Consider the following 17,352-nt stretch of genomic DNA (forward strand, 5'->3'; position numbering starts at 1 on the left):
TTTGTGAGATTTTTTTTAAAACAAGGTGATTTAGGAGAATAATTTGGAGGGGTTGCGTAAAGCATTATGAGAAACAATTGGAAATCTGAAAAGTAGATTACAAGGTTATGCATAATACATGAATAGGACTGCCTTTACCAAGTTGAGGAAACTATTTTCATATTTAAATTTTCTTTATTTGAGCTAAAATTATTGAGAATTATTTTTAAACTAAATTTTGAAAACTATTTTTAAAATGATGTTATAAAACAGAGCAAAGGAAGAACTGTGATTTTGAATAGGGTTGGATAGATTTTGATTCCCATTTTTTAATTCAAATTAAAAAAAATACTTATGTTTGGTTGTTAAAAAGTATCAACAAATTAAATTAAATAAAATGAGTTTAAAATAACATATAAAAATAATTCATTGAATTTAAATCTAATTTTTTATTTTCTTTTCCCTTCATTTTCCTCCAAATTCTCGGGAATCAGACATAGTTTCAAAAACTGCTCAGTCAAACCCACATCATTTCAGTGGAACCGACGCCCATGCAATTCATCCAAAACACAAAAGCCCAAAACGCTGAAAATCTCATAATCCAATTAAGCCCACATAATGAAGCCCACAAACTCCAGAGCTTGTACACAACACCGCTCATAAATGTCTTCAACCCCAGGATCCTTTGTCAGCACACTCCAGATTAAATACAGGGAGAGAGAGTCCCAATTTTGTTAGCTGAAATTGGAAAAGTTTTGATTTTTCCAAGACTGATAAATGTGTAAATTTGTAAATAGCAATGGTGAGGATGATTTTATGGGCCACTGAGAGGAGCCTGAGGGTTAGAAGAGAAAGGATCATTGAGGGTTTAGCAGATTGAGGGAAGCAGAGGGAATGGCACAGAAGAGGAAGGTGGAGGTGACTACTGATATTGATGATGAGAGTGATAGAGTATTGTACTCTGTTTTCAGAAGTGCTGCTGGTGGCCTCTCTCATCTCTATTCTCAAGCACTCAATCATCACAAGGTTGCCTTTGAAGCTGGACAGAGACATGCCCTTGTGAGCAAGAAAACCCCACCTTTTCTTTTGATCGTTTAACAATTTCTTGTATGATTTTGATTGAGTTTATGCATTTCTCATTTGGGATTATTATTGTTTAATCTTGTTACTGTTTGTAGAGTTTCTTTTTAGGCCATTGATTGAAGTTATACAATCGTGGGTTGATTTTGATTGAATTCGAAACTTTGTTTGGATTCTTAGTTCAATCTTGGAAACTAAATTCCAAAGATTTCAGGGGATAAGTAGCTGTTATGGCTTATGATAGTGCTGCTACTTGGTGAAGCAATTATATGTTTTGATGGGGCATTATCTTTTGTATTTGTTGGATTACTTTTATTGAGTTTAGATTGTTTTTCATGTTTTCAAAATATGGAATTGGTAATTATAATTTATAGGAGAGAGGTAGTGTTTTACAATAATTTTGACATTATTTTTGGTATTTTTTTGGGGTACTTTTTATCGAGGTTAGATTGTTTTTCATGTTTTCAAAGTATGGATTTGGTAATTATAATTTATAGGAGAGAGGTAGTGTTTTACAATAATGTTAAAATTATTTTTGGTATTTGTTGGGGTAGTTTTTATTGAGATTGGATTGTTTCTCATGTCTTCAAAATATGGATTTGTTAGTTAAGATTTACAGGAGAGAGGTAGTGTTTTACAGTAATGTTGAAATTATTTTTGGTATTGGTTGGGTTACTTCTGTTTAGTTTTGATTGTTTTTTATGTTCTCAAAATATGGATTTGGTAGTTAAAATTTATTGGAGGGAGGTAGTGTTTTACAATAATATTGACATCATTTCTACAAGAATGTTTTGTTTGATTGCTTTGTCATTTTGTTTCTTTTTTGCCTAAATTATTGCATTTATTGTGAGAACTAAGAAAGAGACTACAACAGATGGAATGAATGGATGAATGATGATGAAGAATTCAGGTGGACACAATTTGGAATAGTTGTGAAAAATGGGCAAATGAGTATTGTACTGATAAGGAAAACCTACTTTTTATTTATTTATTTTTTATTTTTTCAAGTGTGGTTTAATTCATTTGTTTGGTTAGATATGATGATTTTGATATTATTTTTGGATATCATTTTGATATGATGATTTATTGTTAAGTATTTTGAAGAATAAAATTATATGTAGCGTAGGAGGGGTATATTAGTTGAAAAACACATAAGCTTTTGATAGTAGTTTTTGGTTGAGATCATGTTTCTATTAATTTTCTCACTAACCAAATGAATCCAAAATTCGTAAAAGCTCACTAGAAGTTGATCATAGGATAAAAATAAAAACCCTGACAATTTAAGACCGAAATGGCGATCTCTGGATTCAGGTTTCCTATGTTTCATTTCATGGTTCCTCTCCTTTTCCTTCCAAATATTCTGGAATTCCTAAATAAACTTAAAATGAAGCTAACTCATGTGGGAATGCCCTCGTACAGCCGCAAGAGCCTGTTTTCTCCAAATCAGGAAGTCATTGTGTTCAAGCTTTGAAGTAATTGAATGTGTGAATGAAATCTGTTGAGTTCTTTTGGAACCTCCAGTGAAATCTCCTTATAAATTGTTCAAACACTTAAAAAAAGGAAAAGAAACTCAGAACCCTACTTGAATCAATCTCAAAAGGGAAAGATTAACAGTGGCAGATGGATGATGCTGATGCAAAACAATGAATGAGATATTTTTTCTTTTCGATCTTGATTGTGAGATCGATATCAAGGTTGCAGAGTTGGTTCAAAAGGTTGAAGTTCTTGAGCAAAAGAAGGCTGAGCTGATTTGGTAAGATGTCATGATTGCAGCATGATCTAAAGAGAATGCTGGAGGTGAAGAGACTGAGAGTGGAGAATCTTGAGATGAGGAGGGGAGGGAAAGTGAGGCAAAGGGCGAGGAAATCAGGGTAGCTCTGATACCTGATTAAATTGAACCTGTTCTTCAATAAGTTTGGTTGTCTGGATTCTGGTTAGTCTGTGTTACATTATACACAACGTATAACGGAACCCGTAAAATTCTTAAAGAATGCATGTCTCGTAGTGTGGAACTATTCATTTGGTTTCAATATCAACTTGAAATGGTAGAGTGAGTTATACAAAGCTCTTTTTTTATAAACTTTACATACACAAAAAGAGAAAGAAAGAAATATAAGAGGCTTAGGAAAAACCTTTGGCCATTCTTCATATTGAAAGACGAAATTGGAAAAACTTTACCTGATTGGAAGGTGATGTCTACTTGTTTATTTGGTCTTGGTATGTCATTATACAGAAGGCACACTGGTCAGTTGGGTTCACCTGCCTGGGCGTATGTCTTTAAAAGTAAGAGTTGTTTTCTTACATATTCAATGAATTCAACAAGTGATGTGGGGAGTTGGCAATGGGGCTCTTTTTTTTGATAAGCAAGCAAAGAAATATAATAAAAGCCCCTAGCAAAAGAGCGCATCGAAGTACATAGGAAATATACAAGAGTGCCAAAAGGCAAGGAAAAAGAAGAGAGAACAAAAACTATTTCCTCTCCTTACTTGTGCCTAACTAATCAACCAAGTCTATCATTGACATAGACATTTCCTCGAAACCCCATCTAACCCACTCCAAAAGATTACAAATAAAAGACATTTTTTAATCACTTGATTCAAGTGCTCCACTTTGACAAAAGACCTTTGATCTCTCTTTCCAACTAGTCCAAAACAAACAGCAAAGAGCAACTCTCCATGTTCTGAATGAAGGATCCAAACCAACTTAGAGGGGTCATTTTTACTGAAAAGTTTAGCACCCATACTATTCCAAACAAGGAGAAGACCATTGCCATAGGATTCTTGTTTTGGCACAGTGAAGGAGGATGTGCTTAACATCTGTACTCAAAATTCACTTAAGTCCATACTCACTTTTGCATATTCACCAAAGTCCATTCTCTCCTTTTTTAATTAATCCATTGTCAAAATTCTTTTCCAGATTGCTTCTCAAACAAAAAACCAACTTAAGTTGGACGTGGATTCCAAATAACATCCATTGGAAAAAGGTTCTGATGTCCTCTTCCCCATCCAAGAGTAATAAGATTTAACTGAGAAGTTGCCATTTTTTAAAGCCATCCATGCCACCTTATTTTCTTCACCCCTATCATAATATTAGGAAGGAACTTTAGCTTACAACTCAGTAGTGAGAGGCTTTTCCCTGGGGGACTGCATTGTTTGAACATTCTTGAGTTTACTTGATGGACTAAATTATATGCAGTCTGAAGTGTGTTGACTGGCTTTCTTATAATTCAACTTCTACATACAAAAGAAATCCAGAATACGGTTTTAAACTTATTGTAAAAGTCATGCATTTTTATTCTTTCCCATGAATTTTCTGCAGGAGAAACTGAATGAGTGGATGACAGTGAAGCATCAAGAAGGAATGCTGGTCACCACAGCTGATATTTCTGCCTATCTGCAGGTTTCGTGTTCTGACTGTTTTTCTCTACTACACATTCTTCAAGTTTCTATAGTGATTGATTAATTATTGTTGTTTTTTCGGATCTTTGGTACCAAATTCAGTATTTGCATGTTGAATTCTTGGTTCATTACTGATCTTATTAAATAATAGGATTATTTTAAACATAAATCTTGTTGTAATGGTAGATCAAGAGTCATGTTTCATGCCAGACATTCTGCCTGGTTTCTTTCCCGACTATAGGCTGAATTTTCCAAATAATTGGGAAGTAGGATTGGATCTGAAGTGGGTGAAAATCTTGCATGCTTGAAGCTGTCATAATAACCTACCAATGTGTGATCTAATGTTTTCAAAGGTGGAACTCCTATTACGTTGGATCTGAGCAATACTGACTTTCGAACTTAGATTTTGGTTCAAGCACAAATCATTTGCTTTCTTCACTGTAAAAGGTCCAAGAAAAGGAGTTTTAAGGTTTGGGAGCCGATTTTCAAATTTGCTGGGTCCTTTTATTGGCCAAATGAGTGAGATCTAGATGGATGCATGGTATAGAATCATGCTTTTAAGTGAGTTATAACTGTTGCATAACATTAATCATTGGTGAATGATTGTAGTAGATGGAGTCTTAAACCATGCTCCCTTTGTTAACTGAGAATTTGTACCTGGGTTTTTCCATGCTGTCTGTAAATTGCATAAACCTTTCTTTTAATTGTTAGTTCCAGTAATTTATTAGCTTTAACACCTATATCAATCTATCTGCATTTTATCTACCTTGAAGCCTTTCCTTTTCCTTCTGTAACCTTACACTTACAACTTTTGTCTCAACCTGATTTTATCTTTAAATCTATTATGGACAGCCATATTCTCCATTCATAGTTCTGTGCTACATCACTGAAACAAGTGGATGCCTGTCTATACAAAGATGCCACTCATCTCTCTAGATCATGAATTTTCCTTTCCTTTAGTTATCTACATCATGCCACAGAGGTCTTTCAATGGATTATAGGATGCTTTAGCCTAGAAATTTGCATAAATTAGATAGATTAGGAAGCTAATGACCAAATCTTACACTAAGAAAATTGTAAAATTTGTCTCCTGTGACCTGAATCTTTTTTAAGCTTATTTAGAAGAGAGAGTCAGGCTGGGAGCTTGTGCATATACAGAATCAACACTCTAATGACTAATACTTAACAAATTAAGTCTCTCATATTAATAACTGTTGTGGGGTGAGATCCTTGGTCTATGGTAGAGAATTAGTCTTAGTTTTTGATGAACAAGAGAATAAATAGAAAAGGTGCAAAAAGGGGAACCAAGCAGGGGAAAAGAAAGCAAGCCAAGATATCACCTGATGGAAAACTACACTTTTAACTCCCTCCCAAATTATCAATAAAATCTAGGATCTCCTGGAAAAGCCATAATCATCTTACTGATACTTGAGCTGAGAATCACTTGATTAAGATAAGCCAACACACAAACCACCGACTTCTCTCATTCTTTTGTCTTTTGAGTGAAGATGATGGCATTGAGTCCATGATGAGAAGCTATCCCCTCTTTGCCCATGGACTGATCCATAAGACTGAAGAAAACATATTTTTTTCCTCCCTTCCTATCCCGTTTCTTCCTCTATGGTTCAACACTCTTTCTTTTCTCCACTTATCATTAGGAGTTTGCTTTATGCCTAAAGGATACAAAAGCTATTTCTTGTGTACATGGCATGAGTATACTTGGAAAGATGTAAACAAGGTCGTGTTTCTTTATGGGAAGCTGTACACTTGCCAGGATGTCTTTTCTTAATATAAGTGAGATTTAATATACATTTTGACTCCCTCAATTATAATCATTAGAGTTGATTGTATGGGAATAATACTTATGCAGGCTGTTTACGGATCCACTGCCTCCATTTGCAGGTCAGCGTCATCATTTTGAGTCAACCCCCCAAAAGGGACTTCATCAGTTGGTAATGCTGAATGTAATTAGGACTCTAGGCTTTGTATATGTTTTATGTAATTGGGATGCGGCCTCTCCTAATTGGGGAGTGTCTCCAATGAATGAAGCTTTATCCTAACTTCTAGGGCTAGTTACAATAATTTTGTTTTGTCATTGTGCGTTATTTAGATCTACTAACTCATAAACGATCTTGTATATTTCTCACCTCCCTGCAGCCTCTCCATTGGGTTCATTATGAATAGATAAATGACTGAGTTCCAATTAAGTCTTACTGTTTTGCTTTTCCATGATGTGTTTGCAGAATGAGCTGAACAGTGTATCACTTCCAACTAATCCACTCCATGGCAGGCAGAATGAGGCGGATTTGTCTTTCTCTACTTCCCTCACGCAGAGCCAAGATCGAGACGAAAATGCATTTTGTTCTCTTAGTTCAGAAATGGAGATTGAAGAATCTCCTCATTAATGGTGAAGGAGTCCTCTCATTTTCGGTCTCTTTCCTTGTGTTGTTCATATTGATCATCCATTTCATGAGGGCTGATAGTTCATCCACCTGCCATCTTGTCCAGTTTTGCTAGTCATGATGTTTGTCTCTCTTCTTTTTATACAGTCGCAGGTCTTGGTTTCGTTTGTATTGTGGGTTAAATCTGAGGAAATTCAACCCTCAGTTAAGACCAATGGATGGTTTACAAACTACAGTTTTTATATATTTATAGAGAAAACAGAATGTGTATTACATATTTATAAATTACTCAATAGTTTTGGTTATAGACTTCAAAAACTCAACAACTAGTCCACATTGGATCACTGTTTTGATAAACCGATCCAATAACTTCCCATTAGTGTAATGCTTCCATTTCATCATGTCTTCCTTCATGGCTTAACATATTTATTGATATTCATGGGGTCTGTTCTTTTTCAGATAGGTAGATCACATGTTCTTGGTGCGGGACTGCAGCCGCTGTGGAATGGATCTACTCGAGAGTATGCTCGACCTTTGAAACCAGAAGGGGTTAGCAAGTGTTTTAGATTAGATATTCCCACCTAAGGAAAGGGAATGAATGTTGTTAGAAAGACCAGGAGTGAGGGGTTTTCGACAAAAAGGGCATGAAATGATGGTTCATAGGTTGCTTAATATGCAAGACTTGTGAACACATTTTTCATGTCAGCATGAGCAAAACTGTCTGAATGAGTTATCCGATTGTCTCAACAGAGTATTGCCTTTGAACACATTCATTTTGTTAGTCATGCAGAATCTGAACAGTGCTTCTTCCCTCATGGTTGCTGTTGCTGCTGCTCACATCATTTCTCAACTGGAACTTGCTTTCAAGTTGTTTCCCAGGTAAAAGTTCTCAATTATATTTTACATCCCTACTGTCACAACCATGCCCAGCAATTATATTTGAGCTTGTCCCAATCAGACACCGCCATGTGTGCGTTTTTCTGGGTAGAAACAACCCTTTGTGCTTAAGAGGACATACCATCTTTGTTTCAAGATTACATGTAGTTATGATGCTGGACATGGTTGCATTTGAGGAGGGGCCATGCCTCCACAATCAAATACACTTGGGCATGCGCCTGTCCCAACAACAAACAAAAGGTAAAATTGACACCCAGCTATCATCTTACCTGGGTTTCCCATTCCCACCTTTATTGCCCTTGCTCTAATTATATGGTTTTACACATGTTGGATCATCTCCTTATTTCCAGCATCACCCGATTCCCATATCACATGTTGCGGGGCTTGGTGTCGGCTACACTTAAAACGTGATTATCTTGATAATCTTACCCCAAAATGGGGTTAGTTTCTCTCAATTTGGGTTAGATTATGGCTGGACTCTATGGACCCAGAAGAGCTATGCAGGGGAATATAACAAAAGTATGATATTTATGCAATGGATAGTGGTGGGTGTGGCTGAGAAAAGTTGTGGATTGCCTTTTATGAGAATGGAAAGTAGAACCCATCTAGATTTTCAAAAGGGTGTATCATGTCATCCATGTTAAACCCAAAAAGAAAAAAAAGGAAAAAGAAGGCAAAAAAGGAGAAAAGAAAAGAAAAAGTTTGTGCCTTCCATAAAGCTTTCAAGATGGGCCTTCTATTAAGGAAAAAGGCAACAGACTTCCCACTTGAGAAGGAGAATAAAACAAAATGGGATTAACATATGAGCATCAAAAGGAAAGGCTCATCTCTCTAGCAAATCAACATGGCTTGCTTTGGCCTCAAACTTCTCAAGTTTCATGCAAGATCATTACAATGGGCACACATGTGAGACAAGTTGGAAGCTTTGATGGCTAATCATTTACAACAGAGATCTTATCTACCACTTAGTAGCCTCCACTGGTTAGATTTTGCACAAAAGAAAATAAATCATATGGACCTAATGGCTCACCACTTCTCTCACATTGCTACCCTAATTGATTAAGTTTTGTTTAATTTACTATTCTAGTCACTATGACTGATGGGTTTAGGATTGAGTAAGTTTTTAAGATATAGCTATAGTCATCCTATGGTACTGAAAAGTAGTTTTTCGATATCATAAATAAAAGTGATGACGGGTCATAAATTATCACATCTTAAAAAAATTCTTTTGCTTTATACCTTATAATTGTTTGTATTTTGATTTGATTTGATTTTATTTTTTAAAAGAGCCTCATATCTTCCTACCTTTATTCAATGATTCAAATTCAATCATACACTTTACTGATTTAGATTTGAAATTTGGTCTAGTGCTATAAAATCATACATCCGCCTTAAGATGCTCCTTGTAACACTATAAACTCATCCTCAATAGATGAAGCATAAACTAATCCAATTACTAATTTTATAGGCTTGGCAAAGCTTGCTTTAGGTTGGGGTATTACAAAAGATGGTAATTAAATACTCATTTTGGATACTATGAACATTTATCATTTTCTTATTCCATGCTACTCCCACAATCATCCACATCATAATGTTGAAGATTTCAATGTAGCCCTTATTTTAATTTGTTTGAGAAATTCAACTAAATTTAAGAAACATCAAAAAGCCCTCCCCTCCATGGTTGTCCACATGTCTTCTCATGTTTCATATTTTAAATGGATTCTCTGAATAATAAATGCTACAAATGTACAAAATGCATGTGCCTCCATGATACTATAAACTTTTTAAAATCAATTTAAAAAAAAAGTATATAAAAAAATGAGAAGGTAAAAAATGGGAAATATTTCAATCATTTAGTACATTAAAGTAGAAAAAAATGAAAATAAAAATAAAAATTCTCAATTAATAATACAAACCCACATAATTGAAGAGAATGGGTAATGATCCTCTCAATTTTATCCTCATTTATTTTAGGGTTAAGATAGGAATAACTTTAAAATATGTCTATAAATAATGATATTTATTTCAGGTTATGATTCATATAACTTTAAAACAAATCTAGAAAAAAAAAGTGTAATAGATATATCTAGGAAAAAAATATAATATAAATAAAAAACTTGCCTTGGTAGTTGAGGTCCAACATCAAAGGGTTAAAAAAAGTGAAAATGTGGAAGTACCACTATAAAGAAAGGGGAAAAAGAGATCCAGAAAGTATTCTTTTTACTAGATGTTGGTTGGTAAGGAAAGATAAGATTAAAATATAGAAGGGTGTTGGGTGTTGGCTTTCTTTACTCAGTATAAGATATTTATGGCAGTTACTAATAAAATTCCTTTCCTAGATGGACTACGGTTACATAAGGGAATGTTTGGACAGTTGGATTTGTCATCCGAATTGGTATCTGGTCTTTCCAGCTAAGACTTTTCCTTCTTTTTGTTCTTTCTAATATCATCTCCTAATTACAATTCTTCTTCCTTCATTCATGCTTGAGAAGAATGCACGATGAAATCTTGAAAGAGGGTAGGATTGTCATTTTGAGGGTACATGATCACTTTGTTTTTGTCTGATAGATTCTCTCATATAACAGTGGAAACAGAGGTTTCTGGATAATTTTAGGCTTGTTTGACAGGTACCCATTCCTCTTAGACTTGTAATTCACCATCAGATACATCCAGAAATCAACAGGGCTTTCTGGGTGTCCCTTCGTTCTCTGGGAAAATTGGAGTTTCTCACTTCTTGCTCTGGAAAAACAAAAAAAAAAAAAAAAAAAGAAAAAGAAAAAAAATCGGAAATTTTCTTTGTCGTCAACCAATCAGTTTTGAGAAAAAAAATTCTTGATTTTGGTTCTGTTTTTGAGAAGATTTGGGATCTGGGTTGTTGTTATCTGGTATGCTTTTTAATGGGGTGTTTTCTGTTGTTATGAGGGTCAACCTGGCTGGGATTTTTTCTTCTTTAGAAAATCCTTTGCTTGGTGATTTTTGATTCTGTGTCATTACACTCAGAAGAAAAGGAATCAAGAAGTTTAAGTTCTGATTAAGTTAATGTTCTTATTTGGAGTTGTGAAATGGACTACTTATAGTTGTAATAAGTTTTTCTCATAATTTTTTCATGAGGGTTTTGTTCTGCAAGATTCACTGTCCTTCTTTCATCTGCTTCTGCAAACCCTCCCCTCATATTTACACTCCTGGACCATTGAAATTGGAGAACAACCCACATGTTCCTCCATCAATTGTGTCAATTCCTGATGGTGAGAATCATTTATCTGGTGATACCATTGAGGTCAAGGATGGGAGCTCAGATGGGAAGCAACCAGATGAGAATCTTCTGAAAACCAGTCTCAAGAAGGCACCTTCAGAACCTGGTACTCCCAAAGAGGTTGGAAAGAAGAGAGTACAATGGATGGATTTCTTGGGGAAAGAACTTGTTGAGATCAAGGAATTTGAATCCAGGTGGATATTCCCTCCCTATCTCTATATCTAGAATAATTTTTGCTTCCAATTCTTTTGTTTGATTTACCTTCTGATGTGTTTTTCAAATTGTTCTGCATGAATTTTGTAATGGTGCTTGAAATTGACAACAAGATAATTGAACTGATTTGGCTTCATTTTGTTGTTAGCACTGTAATCTACTTTAGGAGGTTGAGAATATTGGCAGATGAATCAGCTTAGGATAACTGGGTTTTTTGGATCAAATTTGAATAATGATTTGCTTGGCATTTAATTTAAAAGTGAAGATGTATTGGTTATCCATGGAAAGGGGGCTCGGAAACTGAAATCCTGCCTAGTTTCTTGTCATTATCAAACTTCAGGGGAAAGTTTGATGGTTAAACTAAGATTTTTGCTTCCCTAGAGGAGAATTTGAATCAGGTTGGAGTATTAGAGATTATATTGATAGGAAGAATTGGGAAGGAAGTGGTTGTTGTGGAAATTATGCAGTCAAAAAATGTGAAAATGTGCTTGGCTTAGATGGGAACTTTATGCTTATAAGAAGGAATGGGGGTTTGTGACGTTATTCACACCTCTAAATGCAGCGAGATTGAAGGCCAAGTTTTTGACGGGTGAAAGGGAACTTCGACAAAGTGAGGTTTGGACCATGGAAGTGAGATCTGCTATTTTGGTGAATCCTTTTTGGGGCTAAAATTATTTTTTCCATGATGGTTGAAGCTTGAAAAGTCATATCTTCCCGACTTTGGTGCATATAATATAAGTTTTTGGTTAAAATTGGACTCTTAGGATTTGAGGGTCATAATATTTAATTTGTTTGTGAAATACCACCTGTTGCTAATAGCCTAATACTCTTTGAAGGCATGTTAACCTCAAATGAGTTTCAGCTTAATGGTGCTTTCTCGGCACTTTCTTTTATCTGAGAAAGAGAATTTTTTCGGAGTGAAAAGAAATCTGAGGCAATTGTTGCAGTATTCTCAGTAATGTCCCAAATGCTCAATATTTCTTTTCCATTTTGCTATTTGGATAGAGATTCATTGCCATAAATGGTAAGAAAATGAATTTTTTAGGGTGCTATGATACTTTGGTAATCTTTTCTCCTGTTATGGTTGTTATGGCCTTGCCTCTTCCATGAAGGGGCTTTCTCAATAATAAAGAGAGCTGTAGGTCGACACTGAATTTTAATTTTCGATATTCATGTGAAAGACCTGATTCTGATTGATGCTTTCAATAATATTTTGTCATGGGGGAAATATTGTACCCTGGAGATTTTGAAGTACATGCACAGGAGTCTACTGTATGAGAACTAGAGGCAGGGAGATAAGGGGTTTCCAGTTATAATACATTTTGTTTAGATTACATTTGTCCATACCTCTTCACTCCCTTATAATGAATTGACTTCTAGCGTTCAAACACATCATAGATGATAACTCACAGTGGAAGAATGCACAAGGCTGATGATGGAAGATGCCTCTGATAAATGGTCCCTTATTCTTATAAGTTCCCAAATGATTGAGTTGGGTTTTATGTGCTAACTTTATGTAGCTGGGATAAGTATGGGCAGATGATCTTATCAAATCGAGTATTCTTTCCTCATACTGGAAAATTGAGATTTACTGAGATAAATATCTCACTAATGTCTAGTGCCACAATCCTATTCGTCAGATATTCATAAGCGGCCTCCCAAGTTGCCATGGAAATTTAAGGGTGCTGAATCCCCCTTGTATCCTGCTTGTAACAAGCCAAAATCTAAGAATGGGATTCCCAGGACCTAGTGATTGGTGCCCTTATGATTGTGACAATAGTATATTTATTGATGTTACAGTTTTCCTGGTGTGACTTGAAGATACGAATGTGTTTATTTGATTTTTCTGGTTCACTCTACAAGGAAAAATGGCTTCTGGAGCTAAAAAATGGACCATCTCTCCCTGCCCATCTATTTTATGAAATTTCATCCTGTTTCTGCTTTGAAGAAATATTTATTGATATTTTCGTCTCTGCTTAAAAACAGTCCATGAGAAGACTTGGGATATGTAGGGTTGCTTTAAATGCTCCAATTTGTGCTGCATCTGTGCCATATTATGAGATAATTGAACTTTAAAAACACTAAGGATGGAGCAGATGCAGCAAAAACATTGGAACAGGCTATGGCTTATCCAAATTTCTATGCAGCTTGCTCTGATGTATTTTCTTGACTATAACCTTTGAAGCATGTCTTGTGTGTATAATTATGCTTATGGGCATATGAGGGCTTTGGATCATATAAGACCTTTCTATTTGACATGTTCATATTAATTATTTGTTCCTTAAGTTGCCCAGATGATTCATAATCAGGCTCTACATGTTCTGAAATATTTGCTGCAAAAATAAGATATTTTCTTGCAAATAGACAGCAAAGTATTATATTAGTTGTACAATGGTTTACCTTCATTCTTGTGCTGAACCATGGTTTTGGTTATAATCTGATTCTCCCTTAACCATTTCGTTTATTTTTTTCCTGCTACAGTGAAACAGGGGATACTGACACTGAGGCTGAAGACAACAGAGGTTGTGTATGTATCATTCTTTGAACCTGCTCAACTAGCTTCAGTTTGCAAATTCCAACTGTGGCTATGACCATGAGAAGATGAAGACGCGAAACCAAGCTTTTGATTCCAACTTCATTCTATTTATCCAATGGGTTTAGAAAAGAGCTCCATGTCCATCATATTCACTCATGGGTATTCTTTTTCATTATTGCTGGCTCTTCAGCACCCGAAACCAGACTGCTCTTTGGGAATTGAATTTAGCAGACAGTCAAGTTTCCTTAGTAAGAATGTGAAGCTATTCTTCTTTTCTTTGACACAACAATGTTTGATTTTTCACCCATCATGAAATTTCACACAAGTTCTTGAACTTTTTCTAATAAATGGCCTGCTTCATCATTTTGTATGCTTATCATTAATCTTCCATGACACTCTCATGAAATTCATTAACATGAAAAACACTTCGCTCCCATCACATCACAAAAGGAACTACAACAGGAATTTCACTAAGAAAGGTGCTTTGTAATACAGGGCCACCAAACTCTACTTGATATAAGGCTTATGCTTTAACCAAAGTTCTTCACCATCTTAGGAAATCCAAAACTTTCACCATGACAGAAAAGCCTACCTGGACTGTTTTGGTTCAAACCCGTTGCCTGATTGAGTGGTGTGGGCGGCGGTGGTGGTTGTTTGAAGGTGGCGATGGGTTAAAATGGCCAGCAAGGAAGATAATTCCTATAGTTAACAAGAAGCCAACTGGGTATCCAATCCCCATACCTTCCCACAAAAACCATGGCTCCTTGTTATCATAATCCTGTGGCTTTGGTGCTGGTGACTGATCTTCAGGACATGGCACACGAATTTGCATACCACACAACCCACTGTTGTTGGCATAGTAGTTGGGATCCAGCATTGTGTCCATTTGGCCACCAATCGGAATCTGACCAGTCAGTTGATTGTTGCTCACATCAAATATAGCAAGTTGTTGAAGCTTTGTTAGGGTTGGAGGAATTGAACCGGAGAGTTGGTTGTGGGATAAGTCCAAGCTCTCTAGATTCTCTAAATCACTTAAACTTGCTGGTATTTTCCCAGAGAGTTTGTTATGGGAGATGTTAAGTAGCTTCAGAGCCTTGAGAGCACCTAGCGAGGCTGGAATTTCACCAGACAGTTGGTTACTCGACAGGTCTAACAAAAAATACATATCAAGGTCGTGACTTGAGAGACCTTGCTTTGACTTCTTCCAATTCACTATCAAGTCATTGAGCACAATGTTGGACCGGATGTCTTCAGAGTACAGTATGTAGATCATGGATATAGAAGTATATGATGATGGCAAATTTGGTGCCTCAATCATTCCCATTAGATGAACAAATCCTAAGGGGATTTTTCCAGTGAGACTGTTGTTTGAGAGGTCAAGAATTTGGAGATTACTGAGATTGGAAACAGTTTCAGGGATTAAACCTTCAAGGAAGTTGTTCCGCAGGTTCAAAACTTGCAGAGTGAAGATTTGGGAGAGGAAGTTTGGGAATTCACCTGAAATATAATTGTCTTGGAGTTCGAGGCGTTTAAGATTGCTCAACTTAGTCAGGTTCGAAGGTAAGCCCCCAGAAAACTTATTTCCTCCTAGTGCAAGAATTTCAGTGTATTGAGAAAACGCGGTTGGAACCTCTCCTGAGAGTTGGTTGGAAGAGAAATCAACGTAGCTCAACAGTCCCTGAGGGTCAAAAACTGGGAAAGTGTTGCCAGAAAATCTGTTTCTTGACAAGTCCAACACTTGTAGGTTGGGAATTTGGGAGGTTGATGGAGGAATAGGTCCAGAAAAGTTGTTCCCAGCCAACATAAGAATCCTGAGGGAGTTGGCATCTCCAATGTTTTTGGGCAGCTCTCCAGAGAAATTGTTCTTGGAGAGAGCAAGGAGCCGTAAACTGTGAGAATGAAAGAGGGCAGGTGGAAGAGAACCTGTGAGTCTGTTATCTGGTAGAATTATATATGCGACCTCCATTTCTGCAAGCCATTGTGGAAATGTTCCTTGGAGCTCGTTCTCACTAAAATCCACAAAATTCAGTCTCTTCTGCGTGGAAATCCAGTCTGGGACTTCTCCCCTGAGAGCACAAGATCTCAGAGATAATGTTACCAGCATACACCTCGGTACTATCTTCAAACTGTTATTCCAAGTCAGGTGATTTCCTCCAAGATACAAGTGATCCAGGCCTTTGAAATTGAACAACCATGATGGAATTTCTCCTGTCAGCAAGTTGTTTTCCAATTTAAGTGTATTCAACTTGCTCAGTTTTCGCATCGAAGCAGGGATTCCACCAGTCAAATTGTTATTCCCCAATATCAAAGTGGAGATGTTTGATAAATTTCCAATGTCAGTGGGAATTTCCATGGACAAAACATTGTCACCCAAGTCTAATTTTTCCAACTCTTTCAAATGCGAAATTGAAGAAGGAATGGCATTTGAAAATTCATTGCTTCCAAGTGACAATTGCTGCAGCTTTGTGAGGTTTCCAATCTCCTCAGGGAGAACTCCGCTAAGAAAATTGTGAGCCAAATTCAATATCCTCAAGTTTTGAAGAGAGCCCACTTTAGGACTTAGGCTACCATGGAGTGAATTATCACTGAAATCGAGATACCGGAGATTTGGTAAGTGAAAAAGCTGAGGAGGAATGGATCCATTGAATCTATTCCAGCGCATATCAAGGTAAACCAACTTGCTGAGATTACCAAACCCGAGTACTGGAATTTGACCATATATGGAGCTGGAGGAAATGTCAAGCACAACCAAGCTTCTAATAAAAAAGAGTGGTGCCAAGATAGAAGAAGGAAAGAGCTCCAAGTTCTCTAGAAGTGACCCTACAAAAAGGTCAGAGAGATGAAGAGCAATCACTGCCCTTGAAGTTGAATTTAGAGGAGAACTGCATATGACTCCATCCCATAGACAACAACTTGAACTGAACTCCCATGAGTCCAAGGCATGCAATGAAGAATAAATAGAAAGGGTGGAGGACTTGAATTGGAGAAGGGCTTCCTTTTGGCATTCAGGACAAGAGAGACAAGGCAGGATCATGAAAAAGAAGATAAAGAAGTGAAGCAGTAGACTTGGCTTGGCCATTGTTGGGTTTGTGGCTTCTTTGTGGGTGAATGGATGAATACGATTGATGAATATATAGAGGTTGCACTCATCATCAAGGTGAGGGAAAAAGATTGGGAAGAAGGTACATTGGGTTGTGTTCCACGAGATCTTTAACTGGGTATTATGGGTTACACAATTTCCTTGCTTTCTCACTGGTTCTGGGTACATAAATCATTCCTATGATTGTGGTGTAAATGGCTTCGTAGTGCCGGTCCATTCCCCTTTTTGTTCAAAGTATTCAATTATTGCTTTTTCTATAGACTTGGTTGTTAAATATTTCCACAGAAGGGTCCTTATTTCTGTTAAACGTACCAACTCAGTGTGAACAACCAAAATATCATTCAACAATGTTCGCTAGTTCCCAGCCAGATTTTCCGTTGGACCAATGCAACAACATCAGCTCTCTCTTTCGGCTTGGCACATGCTTGAAAGGCTTCTTCATTCAGGTCAATATCAAAATGCAAACTAAGTTACTAAACCTCCATATTGCACTT

General features: G+C 36.5%; 3 protein-coding genes across 5 annotated transcripts; 2 read left to right on the forward strand and 1 right to left on the reverse strand.

Moving 5' to 3' along the window:
* Positions 1–644: 644 nt before the first annotated feature.
* On the forward strand, positions 645–7,674 carry LOC117915647. Of its 3 annotated transcripts, none has more exons than XM_034831268.1 (4): positions 645–1,038; positions 4,378–4,458; positions 6,328–6,409; positions 6,701–7,182. In XM_034831268.1, the coding sequence occupies exons 1-3, from the start codon at positions 874–876 to the stop codon at positions 6,376–6,378; spliced, it is 297 nt and encodes a 98-aa protein (XP_034687159.1). In that variant the 5' UTR covers positions 645–873; the 3' UTR covers positions 6,379–6,409; positions 6,701–7,182. The 3 variants fall into 3 exon arrangements, with proteins under 3 accessions (XP_034687159.1, XP_034687160.1, XP_034687158.1); XM_034831269.1 differs by having other exon boundaries at positions 6,360–6,409; XM_034831267.1 differs by lacking the exon at positions 6,328–6,409 and adding an exon at positions 7,319–7,674 and having other exon boundaries at positions 651–1,038; positions 6,701–6,864.
* Positions 7,675–10,009: 2,335 nt separating this feature from the next.
* On the forward strand, positions 10,010–14,121 carry LOC117915538. The gene is made up of 2 exons (XM_034831107.1): positions 10,010–11,203; positions 13,704–14,121. Exons 1-2 carry the CDS (start codon positions 10,863–10,865, stop codon positions 13,765–13,767), a joined length of 405 nt encoding a protein of 134 aa, XP_034686998.1. The 5' UTR covers positions 10,010–10,862; the 3' UTR covers positions 13,768–14,121.
* On the reverse strand, positions 14,122–17,352 carry LOC117915537 (receptor-like protein 46). Its single transcript, XM_034831106.1, has one exon. It carries the CDS (start codon positions 17,024–17,026, stop codon positions 14,366–14,368), a length of 2,661 nt encoding a protein of 886 aa, XP_034686997.1. The 5' UTR covers positions 17,027–17,352; the 3' UTR covers positions 14,122–14,365.

This window comes from Vitis riparia, chromosome 6 (assembly GCF_004353265.1).
Source record: "Vitis riparia cultivar Riparia Gloire de Montpellier isolate 1030 chromosome 6, EGFV_Vit.rip_1.0, whole genome shotgun sequence".
In the NCBI taxonomy this organism is placed as follows: Eukaryota; Viridiplantae; Streptophyta; class Magnoliopsida; order Vitales; family Vitaceae; genus Vitis; species Vitis riparia.

Bases quoted from the DNA above. Each gene is read 5' to 3' on its own strand.
- LOC117915647 (XM_034831267.1), top strand. From the start codon at position 874: ATGGCACAGAAGAGGAAGGTGGAGGTGACTACTGATATTGATGATGAG. The intron at 1,039-4,377 runs GTGAGCAAGAAA...AATTTTCTGCAG, and splicing joins CTGGACAGAGACATGCCCTT to GAGAAACTGAATGAGTGGAT. The intron at 4,459-6,700 runs GTTTCGTGTTCT...ATGTGTTTGCAG, and splicing joins ATATTTCTGCCTATCTGCAG to AATGAGCTGAACAGTGTATC.
- LOC117915538 (XM_034831107.1), top strand. From the start codon at position 10,863: ATGAGGGTTTTGTTCTGCAAGATTCACTGTCCTTCTTTCATCTGCTTC. The intron at 11,204-13,703 runs GTGGATATTCCC...TTCCTGCTACAG, and splicing joins ATCAAGGAATTTGAATCCAG to TGAAACAGGGGATACTGACA.
- LOC117915537 (XM_034831106.1), bottom strand. From the start codon at position 17,026: ATGTACCCAGAACCAGTGAGAAAGCAAGGAAATTGTGTAACCCATAAT.